A 16,251-nucleotide genomic window follows, 5' to 3' on the forward strand; every position below is an offset into this window, starting at 1 on the left:
ATAAAGTTAAAACTTCAATGAAGATTCCAGTCTAGCCAGGGCTGAGAATCACTAGTATGATGGAAGGGATATTAGCTTTAGAGAAATTGGATTTGGGGCCAGGTGCAGTGGCTCATACCTGTAATCCCAGCACTTTGGGATGCTGAGTCAGGCGGATCACCTGTGGTCAGGAGTTCAACACCAGCGTGGCCAACACGGTGAAACCTCGTCTCTACTAAAAATACAAAAATTAGCCAGGTGTGGTGGCACATACCTGTAGTCCCAGCGACTCAGGAGGCTGAGGCAGGAGGATCACTTGAACCCTGGAGGTGGAGACTGCAGTGAGCCAACATTGCCTCACTGCACTCCAGCCTGGGTGACAGAGTGAGACTCTGTCTAAAAAATAAAAAAAAAAATGAAGTTGGATTTGAGTCCCAGGTCTGCCATTAAGTGACCTTGGGCATCTCACAACTTTTAGTTTCCTTATCTGTATTATGTAAAAATTAATGCCTATGGGCCTGGCGTGGTGGCGCATGCCTGTAATCCCAGCTACTCAAGAGGCTGAGGCAGAAAAATCGCTTGAACCCGGGTGGTGGAGGTTGCAGTGAGCCGAGATCGCGCCATTGCACTCCAGCCTGGGCAACAAGAGCAAAACTCTGTCTCAAAATAAATAAATAAATACATAAATACATAAATAAATAAATAAAATAACACCTATGCCACATGGTTATTGAAATGATTAAATGATATTATGTACTTAATACATACTAGGTTCTAAATTACCCTTTTAAGGATTTTACAGTCTTCTAACAGTGGGGCAGAGGTTCCAGGTGAAGAAACAGTCTTGGGCCAGGCGTGGTGGCTCACACCTGTAATCCCAGCACTCTGGGAAGCCGAGGCAGGTGGATCACCTGAGGTCAGGAGTTCGAGACCAGCCTGACAAACATGGTGAAACCCTATCTCTACTAAAGATACAAAAAATTAGCTGGGCATGGTGCCAGGCGCCTGTAATCCCAGCTACTTGGGAAGCTGAGGCAGGAGAATCGCTTGAACCTGGGAGGCAGAGGTTGCAGTGAGCCAAGATTGCGCCACTGTACGCCAGCCTGGGCAACAAGAGTGAAACTCTGTCTCAAAAAAAAAAAAAAAGAAAAGAAAAAGAAAAAAGGAACAGCCTCACTCTATGGGGTTTTTGTCTCTACTCCTAACTCTAACCCACCCATTCAACCCCCACCTCTGTACCTGGAGCAGGTGGCGAAATTCACATACTCACTGTCTGTGGCAAATGACATTGGGCCAGAGAAGAAACCCATATGCCACCCTAAGGATGCAGGACACCATGGTACAGGAATTGGCACTGGCCAAAAAGCAACTACTAATGGTGAGTTCTAGCAGGGCAACCTGAAGTCTCATTCACTACTGCTCTGTGCCTTTGCCCACTGAGTTTTCCAAGCTCTTAGTGCATGTCATTGCACATTTATCTTGTTTGCCTCTAGGTTTTCAGCATTACGCCAGAGCAACACAACTCTAACTCCATTGCCAAAACTCTTTTTCATTAAGTGATTCTTTGCATCCACCTTACAGGCGGCAGGCACATGTTAAAGTCCCAAAGTATACTCTAGTTCCTGCTCCTTTCATCTTGGTGAGACTCAAAACTGCCTCTTAGATCGGGTGTGGTGGCTCAGGCCTGTAATCCCAGCACTTTGGGGGACCAAGACGGGCAGATCGCTTGAGCCCAGGAGTTCGAGACCAGCTTGACCAACATGCCAAAACCACATCTCTACTAAAAACAAAAATTGGCCGGGCATGGTGGCACATGCCTATAATCCCAGCTACTTGGGAGGCCGAGGCACGAGAATTGCTTGAACCAAGGCAGAGGTTGCAGTGAGCTGAGATTGTGCAACTGCACTCCAGCCTGGGCTACAGAGTAAGACTTGGTCTCAAAAAAAACAAACAAACAAACAAAAAACTGCCTCTTAGTGCGTAGCACTTGCCTCTCAGTACCTCTCTGTCTCCCGGGGTCCCCACTTGATGTCATGTAACCATCTTTGTATCCCAGTTACTTAGTAGAGTTCCTGTTTCATGGTCTGTTCTCAGCAAATATTTGCTGAACATAGGGCTTTGCCTGTGGAGAAAAAAATTGGATAGGCTTCCCTCCACTGGTTCAGCCTCTCTGCTACCACCCAGCTTTATGTCACAGCTAAGTCCAGCTCCGAGAGAACACAAATAACGGGAAAGCAACTAGCAAGAAAGAATAAGAAAGGGTGGTAAACAGAGGCAAACAACACACTGTATTCTGCCCTCTCCACCAGGTCCGTCAAGCTGCCCTGCACCAGCTGTTTGAAAAGGAGCATCAGCAGTACCAGCAGGAACTAAATCAGATGGGCAAAGCTTTTTATGTAGAGAGATTCTGATGGCATCCAAAACACTGTTCTTCCATTCTCAACATGCCTGCTAACCTAGCCTTCTAGAGCCTCTACCACCTTGAACCTCCTTCCCAAAACATACCAGATCTTGCTATCTGCCAGGGACTTAAGACAGCGCTCCCACTCTCACTTCTCCACTCTCTTGTTAATCGTTTGCCGCTATTTGGGAAACAATCTATGAAACAACAGTAACAACAAGAGTGACGCCTTGTGGTCATAGTGGGATTTACTGTGTTGACGTAAGGCGGCAGGGTGGGGAGGGGTGGACAATGTGAGTTGAGAATCCTGATTTGCTATAACAAATAAAGTTACTTCTTAAAGGCTCAAACTTAGACCACTGGGCTCATTCTTTCAGGTTTACATCTTGATTTGTTTCAAAAGTGCTTATTTTTCAGCTACTGTAATCTTAACTTCCTGGATTTCACTCGCCACCTCTCAGATATCACTTTCACTTATCTTTTATTTATATTTGGACAAATTGCTCTGAATGTGGCTATTAATCTACAGACACCGTAGTGCTTGAGTGAGGAGGCCTGCATTTTGGGTTTTGAGTCAGCTAGTTATTGTGAAACTTTGAACAAGTCTCTTTCCACTGGGCCTGAATTCCCACCTATGCCAAGAGAGAGGATTCCAAACTTAAATGTCTCCAGGGGTCAGGCAGGTAATGTTACAGTTGTAAGGAAATAAGGAGTGGTAGGATTTGTAGGGGGCTGGAAAGAGCAGTCAAAATAAAGGCACTCAAAATTCTGAAAAATACTGAAAAGTACTGATTGACCATGTGCATCATATGAAGGCCATAGACAACTTTACTTAAAAGGGTCCACTTTACAGGCTGGGCGAGGTGGCTCACACCTGTAATCCCAGCACTTTGGGAGGCTGAGACGGGTGGATCACCCGAGGTCAGGAGTTCAAGACCAGCCTGGCCAACCATGGCCAAAATGGTGAAACCCCATCTCTACTAAAAATACAAAAAATTAGCCCGGCATGGTGGCAGGCACTTGTAATCCCAGCTACTCAGGAGGCTGAGGCAGGAGAATTGCTTGAACCCAGGAGACGGAGATTGCAGTGTGCTAAGATCATGTCATTGCACTCTAGCCTGGGTGACAGCAAGACTCCGTCTCAAAAATAAAAAGGGTCCACTTTACATGTGAATGACATCCCAAGCCAGAGAGACCCCCATTTCACAGCCAGTGACAGCTGTAGGAATACACCATGAATCCCTGAATACACTCTCTGAACACACCATCGCTCCCTGATGTAAATGCCATTGTACATTACTTTGCCCTGTGCTCTCACCTTGCCCTTGGCATCCTCAATGGTCACTCATCCTGTCCACATGATATTTTCCTGACCTCAACTCTATGTGCCTTTGTCTCCACTGCAAAACTCATACCCTTCCCTCCAACCCAAGTCTGTCTCCATCCTTCAGTCTCCTACGGAATCCCCCATTTTTCTTATAGCTGTCAGAACTTCTTCCTCTGCCCCTACACATCCCACTGATAAAGAGGCAGTAGAGTATAAAAATAAGAGCACAGGCTTTGAAGTCAGGTGTGGGTTCAAATTCTGGCTTCACCTCTTTAATTCTTGTGTCATCATATGGAAGTGATTTAGCTTAACTGGCCTCAATTTCCTCTTCTGGGCCAGGCGTGGTGGCTCATGCCTATAATCCCAGCACTTTGGGAGGCCAAGGCAGTTGGATCACCTGAGGTCAGGAGTTCAAGACCAGCCTGCCCAATGTGATGAAACCCTGGCTCTACTAAAAATACAAAAATTAGCCAGGTGTGGTAGCAGGCCTCTGTAATCCCAGCTACTTGGGAGGCTGAGGCAGGGGAATTGCTTAAACCCAGAAGGCGGAGGTTGCAGTGAGCCGAGATTATGCCATTGTGCTCCAGCCCGGGTGACAGAGCAAGACTCCATCTCAAAAAAAAAAAAAATTAATTAAAAAAAATTTTCCTCTTTTGAAAATTAGGACAATACCCATTTCATAAGATCATTTGAAGAATTAAATAAGATAATGTATATAGCAAACACAGAGCAAGCCTAGTGCTTGGCACACGGTAGGTATCCTCCGTGTTCTCCCTCAGGAGATTTCTCTGTGACCCAGGTCCTCCAGAGGTTGCTTGCTGACCTCTAGGCCAGCCCTCTTATCCAATCAAATATCATTCTCCACCCATGCCCATTCCTCTGTCTGTGCTACATATCCGATATTCAACCCCCAACTCCCATCACCTCTGCTTCCCAAACCCTCTTATCTTTAGTCAATAACTACTCATGAGTGCTTACACACCAGATGACATGGAATTCACAGCCTAGTTGGAGAGGCAGGCACTGAACAAGTAACGACAAGTATGGTGTAAGTTTTATAGGAGACAAAACATGTGACCTGGATCTGACCCAGGAACCTGAGACTAAGTCGCCCATTCTTTCTGTCTGCCTGTGTCCTCCCCTACCCTCTATTTTCTGAAGCTTCGTCTCACCTTCATTTGTTTTTTTTTTTTGAGACGGAGTCTCGCTCTGTCACCCAGGCTGGAGTGCAGTGGTGCAATCTTGGCTCACTGCAACCTCCCCATCCCGGGTTCAAGCGATTCTCCTGTCTCTCAGCCTCCTGGGTAGTTGGGACTATAGGCGCCCACCACCACGCTCGGCTAATTTTTGTATTTTTTTTTTTTTTTGAGACGGAGTCTCGCTCTGTCGCCCAAGCTGGAGTGCAGTGGCGCAATCTCAGCTCACTGCAAGCTCCGCCTCCTGGGTTCACACCATTCTCCTGCCTCAGCCTCTCCGAGTAGCTGGGACTACAGGCACCCGCCACCACGCCCGGCTAATTTTTTTTGTATTTTTAGTAGAGACGGGGTTTCACTGTGGTCTCGATCTCCTGACCTCGTGATCCGCCCGCCTCAGCCTCCCAAAGTGCTGGGATTACAAGCGTGAGCCACCGTGCCCGGCGAATTTTTGTATTTTTAGTAGAGATGGGGTTTCACCATATTGGCCAGGCTGGTCTTGAATTCCTGACATTGTGATCCACTCACCTCTGCCTCCCAGAGTGCTGGGATTACAGGCATGAGCCACTGCACCCGGCCTTTTTTATTTATTTATTTATTTATTTATTTATTTTTTTGAGACAGTCTCGCTCCATTGCCCAGGCTGGAGTGCAGTGGTACAATCATGGCTCACTGCAGCTTCGATCTCCTGGGCTCAAGCAATACCCCCTCCTCAGCCTCCTGAGCAGCTGGGACCACAGGCACATGCCACCACATCTGGCTATTTTTTTTTTTTTTGTAGAGATGGGGGTCTCACTATGTTGCTCAGGCTGGTCTCAAACCCTTGGGCTTAAGCAGTCCTCTGCCTTGGCCTCCCAAAGTGCTAGGATTATAGGCATGAGCCAAACAGCCAGCTGCTCCTTCACTTTTTTTTTTTTTTAGATAGAATCTCTCTTGTCACCCAGGCTGGAGTGCAGTGGCGCGATCTTGACTCACTGCAACCTCTGCCTCCAGGGTTCAAGCGATTGTCCTGCCTCAGCCTCCCAAGTAGCTGGGACTACAGGCGCCTGCCACCACACCTGGCTAATTTTTTTTGTATTTTTAGTAGAGATAGGGTTTCACTATATTGGCCAGGCTGGTCTCAAACTCCTGACCTCATGATCCGCCTGCCTCGGCCTCCCAAAGTGCTGGGATTACAGGCTTGAGCCACTGCACCCGGCCTGCACCTTCACTTTTTAAATCTTCCCCCATATTTATCTCCCAGGCCGCTTATTGTTTCTTTTACACAGGCAGTATATTTTGGCGTTAGGAGAACAGGCTTTAACACTGGATGGATCTGGGTTTCAGTGCTGGCTCTGTCACTGACTGCGTGGCCTTGTGCCAATTATTTTAATTTTCCAGGTTACAGTTTCTTATGCTGTATGAAAAAAGGGAGATAATGCCTAATTCACTGGGTTGCTATGGGGATTAAATAAAGCACTTAGCAGCAAGTAGCACAAAATGTCCAATAAATGGTAACCCATAATGATGTTTTCTTGCTCCTATGATAGTTTTTTTCCTTCATTCCTTTCCATTACCTGGGCTCCCCTTACCTCCAACCAGACTCCCTCACCAACTCCTTCTATTTTTCTATTCTTCTTTCCTCTGTTCATCTGAACCCACAGAATGCCCCATCCCCTCTGCCTTGATCCCTGACCTTGGCCTCTTCCCCCAGGGCTTGTCAGTGCCAGGCTGGCTCCAGTATTGGCAGGTTGGCCCCCTACAGAGCCCATCTCTTCTGATCCTCTCTGTCTATTCTGTCTGCTCTCATAACATCACCCCATCATACCCATTCAGCCCCTCTTCCCTCTCCCCTCTGCCAGCTCCTCTGGCTCAGAGGGGCTCAGTCCTGTTTGAAATGGTTGCATAGTAAATATTTCCAGGAGAGCTAAACAGCTTTCATCAAAGGCCATCTGATGTTTCTGCCTAGGTACGCCATACAAACTCTCCTTCCAAGACAGCTGCTTCTCCCCTGCATGCTATTCCCAGTCTGCCTCTCTGTTCCTCTAGTGCCCCAAACATTAAAGTCCTTTCATTCCTGCTAGTCTCTTTCCCAGCCTCTCTTCCTCCAGCTTCTGATTTTTGAATGTGGGTAAGCTTCTCAGAGAAGGGAACTAGAACTTGAGGGGTTAAGGGTAAGAAGGGAGAGCAAGAAAGTACAAATAACATACACATCCACTTTAGGAGCCAAAAAGGAACAAAGACATAAGACAACATCACAGATGCCTACCTTGGGGCCTGTATATGCCTATTTGTTAGTCTTCCCCTGAAAGGCAAGAGCCACACAACAAGAATTGACTGGGGCTTGGGACAAGCTATCGATCTAGATCAAGGACACTGTGGAGTTGGTATATGCTGGGGGTTGGGGTGGGTGTCTGGAATGGGAACAAGGACACATGGAACAGGCCTAGGGGCTGAAGCAGAGTGTCCTTCTCCCACCCCCACACTTCCACTCAAGCCCCCCAGCCCCCAATGCAGCTATAACTTGGGCTCTTTTCTGCCACAGTGGAGAGAAGCATCTGCCTGCCACATAACATTCAACAGACCTGATTCTCTCCAAAAGAGAAATCCCCCATATGGGAATCCGGCTGGATCCCTGTGAGGGAAGACCCTTGGAGAAGGCAGCCTGGAGTTCTGGTAAAAAGCCCTAGAAGAGGAGAGGACTCCTGTGGACTGCAGGCTGCTTCCTGGCAGAAGTTTCCTCTCTTACCCTCAATCTAAAGCCTTAGTTTCAATTCTGCCAGGCAAGGTGGGGAACTATAAGTCTTCTCTTCTGGAGCCCACGATGGAGCCTGCCAGGGAGACAAGTTATTCTTCTGTTCTGGACATCCAAGGGTGACTTTAAGGAGGATGCCTGGAGGACATGGGGAGAAGGTGAGAATGGTTAAGCTGGCAGGAAGGGGAAGCCAAGCATCTGCAGCACTTAAGAGCAGGATGGTGCCTCCTGAACGGACCTCAGTAGTCTTGTGGGGGTGATCTGGGAAGGTTAGGAGTTCTGTTGGAAAGGTAAAGCAGGATGTACAAGTCCTCTGCCCCCACCCCGGAAAGCCTCAGGGCAGCTGGAATGGCGTTGAAGAGAGCAGGTGGCAATTTTGATGAGGAGCTGCTGACACGGCTGATCCTCTGGGCACTGGGGCCGTGACATCAGGGTGAGAAGCTCTGTGTGGGAGCTCTAGGGACCGATAGTTGCCCGGATGTGGAGCCCTGCCAGGTATTCTTCCTGGTTTAGGCCAACGTGATCCAGCAAAGGCCAGGAGCTGGTAGAGGAGGAGCTGAGGCAGGGATGACACGTAGGGCGATAAGCAAGAGCTGGCTGTCTTGGGAGGTGAAGAGCAGGGGCCAGTACCCTTCCTCAAGGAGATGGCTCTCCACCTAGACATGATTGGTGCCTGGTGACTGCTCTATTCTTTCTTTGCAATTGGAAGGAAGGCAGATGACCCCCAAAGCTCTCCTGCCTGCTTCTGTGTGATATGTTTGATATTGGGTTGTTTAATTAGGAACCAACTAAATGTCAAACATTCTTACAGCAGCAGGTGATTCAGCACCACCCTCTTTCATACTTCAATCTCTGGGGCTCCTGTCTCTTTTACTGAACTTCTTCTCTCCAGGACCCCCACAAAAGTCCAGTAGCTGCAACCTATGTGGATTTCAATCTTAACCTAAGAGGGCTGGTGTGGAGTGGGAGAGAGTTGGAATTTGAGGATAGAATCTTTCTATTTCTTGTCCCCTTATACTAGAAGGGACATATCTCTTTTCTTTATCTCTTCTTGTCCTCGTATTTTCCTCCCCCCCTTATTCACTTGCCCACCCCACCCCCCATTTTCCACTCCTTCCTCTCCCTGTTCCCTAACCCCTTTCCCTGGTTAATCTCCAGGGAAAGGAGACTTGGTTTCTCCTCTCTCTGTCGAGAGTCAGCTGATGGTCTATCTGCCTATCTACCTCTAGTGACTGGAAGCTCTCAGTAGTGGACTCCAGCTCTTCTCTACCCACTGGCCTGGTAGTTGTCTCAGTTCCCCCATTGCTGGGGCTTAGCATTAACTCTCACTATCCTTGACATAAATGACTAACTAGAGCCATTTATATTTGTCCAATATACCTGGTCACCTTGAAAAGTTCCCACCTCTCCCCTGGCATATTTTCAGGTGTATGGTGCCAGTGGACTGGTATACTTGCCACCTGTTAGTAACAAGGCTCCCACTGGAAGAATAAACATGGTCTGGAACTAAACTGGAAAGAATAGAGCTGATAATGATGATTATGATGATGTGGTGAGCGGCAGCGTTGGGGAAAATTAAGAAGGGAGAAGATAAAGGGAAGAAGAGGAGAGAGCCACACAGACCAAGGTCTGTGTGGGTACAACAGTTCTATTTTAAGATTACTGTGGGAAAACAAAGGGCATGATCCTGTCTGGATTGTTCTGACTCTCCCCTGTTTCTCTCCCCACCCCACTTGAAGCTCTGGGATAGCCTTGGAGATTCCAACTCTACCCTCTTACTCTACTCTTGTGTCTCTTGGTTGGAGGAAAAACGTCTCCCTGCCAATCGGAGACTCCCAAAATAGCACAGCAATTTGATCTGGGGATCTGGGAGAATTGTGAAGGATCATGAGTGACCTCCCCTCTTCCCTGTTGCCCAAGCTCCTTGAATACCAGGAATCAAAAGCTAAAACTCAACTAATGGTGTTTGACCAGCATTCAACACAGTCTGGGGGAGAGTGAAAGGGGAAGCTGAAAGGCAACCAGGACCCTCTGGATGCAAACTGCCAACCTAGAATTGCCAAAGTACCCTTCTCTATTTCAATGTTCTTCCCTCCCCTCTTCCTTCTCTTTTAAAACATCCATAGAGCTGCCCAGAATGAGTGGAAAGTTTCAGGGTCAGGGAGAACCTCTTCCCTCCCCCACTTTCCATTGTCTAAAATCAGCCTCAGCTGTTCCTAGATATTTTTTGCTGGTGATGTCAGTTCATCAAAGCGTCTCACCCTGTGTTCCCCCAGGAGAACAATATGGGGTGGAGGGAGCTGGAAAGACCATATTAGGAACAAAAGGTGGAGCTACGAGCACAGATAAAGACTCAAGTCTGGGGACCTCCTGGTCACTCAGGCAGCAGTCCCTTCTTTCTTGCCCCAGTCTCCAGTTCTCCAGTGTTCACAGGTGAGCCTACCAACAGCCACTGCTCATGATGGAGGCCATCAAGAAAAAGATGCAGATGCTGAAGTTAGACAAGGAGAATGCTCTGGATCGGGCAGAGCAAGCTGAAGCTGAGCAGAAGCAGGCAGAAGAAAGAAGTAAACAGGTAGGCACTGGCATTGGTCTCTCTCATCTGCTAGTGAACAAGACTGTGAAATGGAAGGGAGTTTTCATGGGAAAGACAGTGACTACTGGTGTCACCTCCTTTTTGGGGGTGGGATGGACTCCCCAGCCTCACTGGCGGAGCAGACGACATCTCACATATCTGTCTCAGACTGCCTTTGTGACCTTGGGAAAGTCAGTGGCCTCTTCTGAGCCACAGTATGTCTGCTGAATTTAAGTAGAAATGGACCATGTTTTGGAAGAACCCTTGACTTCTAGAGGAAAAGGTAAGAGTTCTAGAGGGAAAGAGCATCTCTTTTCACTCAAATAGCATCACGGGCATCTACACTTTAGATATTTATCATCCAAGGGTCTTGGATGAAAACCCAGGATGGCTTGGTCATCTTAGGATCAGATATTACAGGGTCACAGGCCAAGCTACAGCATAACTCCCGAGGCAGTGGGCTGGAAGTGGCTGGGGAGAAAGTGTGTCTCACTAGGGATGGCAACATGGAGGTTACACTCAGGGCTCCAAGAGCCCAGGGTCCAACCCTGCATTGTTGTGTTTGTGTGTTTTTGTGTGTGACTCTCTGGGCTCCTATAGCTGGAGGATGAGCTGGCAGCCATGCAGAAGAAGCTGAAAGGGACAGAGGATGAGCTGGACAAGTATTCTGAAGCTTTGAAGGATGCCCAGGAGAAGCTGGAACTGGCAGAAAAGAAGGCTGCTGATGTGAGTATTAGAGAGATGGAGGATGGGTTTAATCTACACATATAGATCTTTGTGTTAATGTATGATGAAATTCCAAACACACTTGTGGGTTCATGGAACACAGACATATATACTCACATACATTTTTGCATATAACCACATGCTGGTATAGTCTCATAATGGCATGTATATTCTTTCTTAAAGACATCTCCAACATGTTAAAAGTTTTTTTTTTAAATACATGTAAAAGTCTCATTTATCTCCTATTACCAGCGCAGGAATTTAATTATCTTTCCCAGGACCTGGACAAAGAGAGGAGACTCTTAAGTTCAGAATGCTGTCACTTATCCTACCTCCTCCCCCATGCCACATTCTTAGCTTTTATGTCCAAGTCTTGGCATGTGGATATGTGTATTAATAGGGGACCTCTCATCTCTCAACTGTCCAACAAAACCAGCTCGTATTTCACAATGGGAAATGGAGGTCACGCTGACCCTGACCATATATGGGTTTATTTAACTTGGCCAATGTGGGCATTTGCCTTTATGCCATGGAGATGCCATATGAAGCATTGCTCTTAGAGCAGCAGAGAGATCCCCACAGTGACAGACTATAATAGAAACTAAGAAGGAATCTTAGGGGGTAAAGGTATCACCACCAGACTTCACTCTATGACCGTGAGTAATTACTCAGCTTGTCTAGGGCTGAATTTTCCCATTCTAAAATAAAATAAATTCTCTTTTCCATCTCATATTATCCCATCATCACCTACTTTCCTTCATCTTCAACCTTGAAGTTTGCTGCAAAGATAAATGAGAGAGTAGATTGAAAAGTTTTTTAGAAGAAAAGTACCACAGGAATCTTACCAACAACAACAAAAATGTCCCAGTATTGGTGGAAACAAGTTTCTCAGTGATCTGAGTTAATACGAAAAAAGGAGCATGTAATATTTAAAACCATATTTGGGCTGGGCGCGGTGGCTCACGCCTGTGATCCCAGCACTTTGGGAGGCCGAGGTGGGTGGATCACCTGAGGTCAAGAGTTTGAGACCAGCCTGGCCAACATGGTGAAACCCTGTCTCTACTAAAAATACAAAAATTAGCCAGGTGTGGTGGCGGGTGCCTGTAATCCCAGCTACTCAGGAGGCTGAGGCAGGAGAATCGCTTGAACCCAGGAGGCGGAGGTTGCACAGAGCCGAGATCGTACCACTGCACTCTAGCCTGGGAAACAGAGAGAGACTCCGTCTCAAAAAATAAATCAATAAAATAAAATAAAATCACATTTGGTTTTGGAAAATAGCTAGAAGGACAGACAGAGTGAACCATTCATAAATGCTTTTGGATCCTCATATTTGGTCTCTCTGCCATCAGGTTTCTTTCCTTTTCTTTTCTTTTTTTTTTTTTTTGAGACAGAGTTTCACTCTTGTTGCCCAGGCTGTAATGCAATGGTACTATCTCGGCTCACTGCCACCTCCGCCTCCCAGGTTGAAGCGATTCTCCTATCTCAGCCTCCTGAGTAACTGGGATTACAGGCACGTGCCACCATGCCCAGCTGGCTAATTTTCATATTTTTACTAGAGACAGGGTTTCATCATATTTATTGGTCCGGCTTGTCTTGAACTCCTGACCTCAGGTGATCCGCCTGCCTCGGCTTCCCACAGTGCTGGGATTACTGGTGTAAGCCACCCCGTCCAGCCAGGTTTCTTTTTATTGTTGTTGTTGAGATGGAGTCTCGCTCTGTTGCCCAGGCTGGAGTGCAGTGGCACAATCTAGGCTCACTGCAAGCTCTGCCTCCTGGATTCAAGCCATTCTCCTGCCTCAGCCTTCCGAGTAGCTGGGATTGCAGGTGCGTGCCACCATAGCCAACTAATTTTTGTATTTTTTTTTTAGTAAAGATGGGGTTTCGCCATGTTGGCCATGCTGGTCTCGAACTCCTAATCTCAAGTGATCCATCTGCCTTGGTGTCCCAAAGTGCTGGGATTACAGGCGTGAGCACTGCATCCAGCCTAAGCCACTGCGCCTGGGCTTTTGTTTTTTTGAGACAGAGTCTTGCTCTATCACCAAGGCTGGAGTGCAGTGGCAAGATCTCGACTCACTGCAACCTCCACCTCCTGGGTTCAAGTGATTCTCCTGCCTCAGTCTCCTGAGTAGCTGGGATTACAGGCACCCGCCACCACGCCCGGGTAATTTTTTGTATTTTTAGTAGAGGCAGTGTTTCACCACGTTGGCCAGGCTGGTTTCCAACTCCTGACCTCAAGTGATCCACCCACCTTGGCCTCTCAAAATGCTGGGATTACAGGTGTGAGCCACCATGCCTGGCCTCTGCCATTAGGTTTCTGATCTGTTTTGTTTTCCACCACTTTCAGTGGCCAAGGAAAGTGATGAGAATTGAATATATTATGCCAGAGGTTAGAAACACAAACTGGATAATATACATCATTTAAACTCATTTTTCCAAAAGTTAAGCTCAGCACAAGCTATTTTTTTTTTATTTTTTTTATTTTTTTTGAGACGGAGTCTTGCTCTGTCACCTAGGCTGGAGTGCAGTGGTACAATCTTGGCTCACCACAAGCTCCGCCTCCCGGGTTCACGCCATTCTCCTGCCTCAGCCTCCCGAGTAGCTGGCACTAAGGGTGCCCGCCACTACACCCGGCTAATTTTTTGTATTTTTAGTAGAGATGGGGTTTCACCGTGTTAGCCAGGATGGTCTCGATCTCCTGACCTTGTGATCTGCCCGCCTCGGCCTCCCAAAGTGCTGGGATTACAGGTGTGAGCCACCGTGCCTGGCCAGGCCACCACAAACTATTAATTCCCTTCTTGTGCCCAGTGTGGTGGCTCAGACTTGTAATTCCAGCACTTTGCTTTGAGAGGCCAGGGCGGGAGAATCGCCTGAGGCCAGGAGTTCAAGACCAGCTTAGGGAACATAGTGAGGCCCTATCTTTACAAAAAATTTAAAAATTAGCCAGGTGTGGTGGCACGTGCCTGTAGTCCCGGGTACTCAGGAGGCTGACATGAGCGGATCGCTTTAAGCCAGGAGTTCAAGCTTGCAGTGAGGTATGATAATGCTACTGCACTCCGGCCTAGGTGACAGAGCAAGACCCTGTCTCTATTTAAAATAATAAAAATTCTCCCTTCTCAGAAAACTCAAAAAAACAAAACAAAACAAACAAAAAAAACCAACCCTACCAAATCTACAGGTTACCCCTGGGCTTTGGGCAAGTGGATGGCTGGCTGGAGTTGTATAGCCTAGGTTCCTGGTATATTTGGATGGATCTCTCTGTTTCTAACATATGGGCATGAAGATAGAAGTTTTCACAAACTAGCACAATGTCAGGTTAGTAACAGTTTTGTGAGAAATTGGGTAACATCAATCTGGGTCTGTTCTTAGGCTGAAACAGCTAGTATGTGGGCTTGAGGAGGTGTTTCCAGGAGCAAGAAAAAGAACAAGTCTAACCTGAGACCATGAGAAGGAGAATAATATACAGGCTCTATGCAATACATCAAAATCATTAGGAATATAAAAGGATTTCCTGCTGATGAATTCTGTCTATCTTAATCTGTTTTACACATGTACAGACATACACATACACACACATAGCATCCCTCACCTAGATATGGTCTACTCAGTATATTCATTTGAAAGAAGTTTATTCATATTTACATAGGAATCCACCAAAACCCATTTAAATATGTAAAGTGAGGGTTAAAAATACTCATTCAACCCCTCTCCCCTTTGTTAGCTTTCCCAAGTCAGAAAGTACCCTCAGAGTTATGCATAAGAACAAGAAACAGGAGAGGAAGTTTGTGGCCAGGAGCAAGCAAGAAGAAAGGTTTCTTTCCTCAAAGCTAGAGTCAGCAAACTACCACCTGTGGGTTAAATCTTGCAATAGCCTGGTTTTGTAAATAAAGTTTTATCAGAACACAGTCATGCTCATTCATGTACATACTGTCTACTGGCTTTCTTTTCTCTCTGGTCACAAGACCCTAAAAGTTCGATGATTCCTGCCTCAAAGGGTCAAAGAAGGACAGTGTTTATAGGAATTGGGAGAGGTGCTGAATAAGGAGCAACAAGGTTAAAAGCAGAAAGCCAAGGGAAGAGTCATCAGAAGCATAATATATGCATCTTTGGAGGGAGTATACTCTGTCCAATGCAAAGGAAGTTAACAGCTCAGCTTCTGTCCTTAAGGTTAATAAATAAATAAACAAAGCATATTATCTTGAAGTAGATACAAGGGGTAGAGAAGGAGGAGGGAGTCAATAACTACATGTTTACACAAGTAGTTCTGGTTATCTGAGAAGCCTTTCTGAAAAGTGCAGGATTTACTAGGACTGCTTGAATAAAGAAAGGGCAAGGGTATGGCAAGGTGAGTCCAAACTTTTGTTTTTTTCCTCCCTAAGTTTGTCTAACTTTGTTTTCTAAGTTGTAGTAAAATACACATACATAAAACTTACCATTTTAACCATTTTTATTTTATTTTTATTTTTATTTATTTATTTTTTTGAGACGGAGTCTCACTGTCGCCCAGGCTGGAGTGCAGTGGCGCGATCTCGGCTCACTGCAAGCTGCGTCTCCCGGGTTCACACCATTCTCCTGCCTCAGCCTCTCCGAGTAGCTGGGACTACAGGCACCCGCCACCATGCCCGGCTAATTTTTTGTATTTTTAGTAGAGACGGGGTTTCACCGTGGTCTCGATCTCCTGACCTCGTGATCCGCCCGCCTCGGCCTCCCAAAGTGCTGGGATTACAAGCGTGAGCCACCACGCCCGGCCCTTAACCATTTTTAAATGTCTAATTCAGTAGTAGCATATTCACATTGTTGTGCAACCACATCTAAGATCATTTTAATCGAAGATGAAATCAGATGCTGTTTAGGCAGAAACAAAGGGAAAGAGGAGTGCATTGTTAGGACATAGAGTCATAACACCGTTTTTCAGGGACAGGTGGCGGGAAGGATGGGGAGAGAAGGGACAACGATGGATATATACACCTGTTGATATATTGTATTGCTGGTTACTAGGAACACAATAGCACTGGGCCCCTTGCTGGCTATCCATTGTGCTTCTAAAGGCTATCATGAGTCAGTCCATCTGTTTCCCTGGATCAAGAGGAGATTATCTACTCAAATCTACCAGTCTCAGGAATGCAGTGGTGCTCTCAACACCCTTTTGATTTGGCTAGGATGAGGTCTTCTGCTGCTTTACCAGGGCACAGGGAGGTACAATAGTGCCCCCTGCTGAGCAGCACCCAGATGACAAAGTGTCACTTCTGCCACATCTTGATCAGACTTCTACAAAGCAAGTTAGAAAAATTCTTAGGCCATCAGGGTAGAGTCTATTAA

General features: G+C 46.7%; 2 protein-coding genes across 6 annotated transcripts in view; both read left to right on the forward strand.

Moving 5' to 3' along the window:
• The first annotated feature begins 1,116 nt into the window (after positions 1–1,116).
• Positions 1,117–2,730, forward strand: C12H1orf189 (chromosome 12 C1orf189 homolog). The gene is made up of 2 exons (XM_030824434.1): positions 1,117–1,357; positions 2,289–2,730. The coding sequence occupies exons 1-2, from the start codon at positions 1,160–1,162 to the stop codon at positions 2,388–2,390; spliced, it is 300 nt and encodes a 99-aa protein (XP_030680294.1). The 5' UTR covers positions 1,117–1,159; the 3' UTR covers positions 2,391–2,730.
• Positions 2,731–10,006: 7,276 nt separating this feature from the next.
• TPM3 (tropomyosin 3) overlaps positions 10,007–16,251 on the forward strand; it is a 36,913-nt gene continuing 30,668 nt past the window's right edge. For 3 of the 5 annotated variants that reach the window (XM_012510937.2, XM_030824437.1, XM_030824436.1), the window contains exons 1-2: positions 10,093–10,209; positions 10,810–10,935. In XM_012510937.2, the coding sequence (XP_012366391.1) occupies positions 10,093–10,209; positions 10,810–10,935 (243 nt within the window). Of the gene's footprint in view, positions 10,210–10,809; positions 10,936–16,251 lie in introns of all 5 variants that reach the window. The other 2 variants (XM_012510938.2, XM_030824435.1) reach the window with 2 other exon arrangements.

This window comes from Nomascus leucogenys, chromosome 12 (assembly GCF_006542625.1).
Source record: "Nomascus leucogenys isolate Asia chromosome 12, Asia_NLE_v1, whole genome shotgun sequence".
NCBI lineage: Eukaryota > Metazoa > Chordata > Mammalia > Primates > Hylobatidae > Nomascus > Nomascus leucogenys.

What these genes read in the sequence shown, in the direction of transcription:
- C12H1orf189 (XM_030824434.1), top strand. Translation starts at nt 1,160, where the DNA reads ATGGGGTTTTTGTCTCTACTCCTAACTCTAACCCACCCATTCAACCCC. An exon ending in CCAAAAAGCAACTACTAATG is followed by an intron (nt 1,358 to 2,288) that starts GTGAGTTCTAGC and finishes CCTCTCCACCAG; the next exon opens with GTCCGTCAAGCTGCCCTGCA.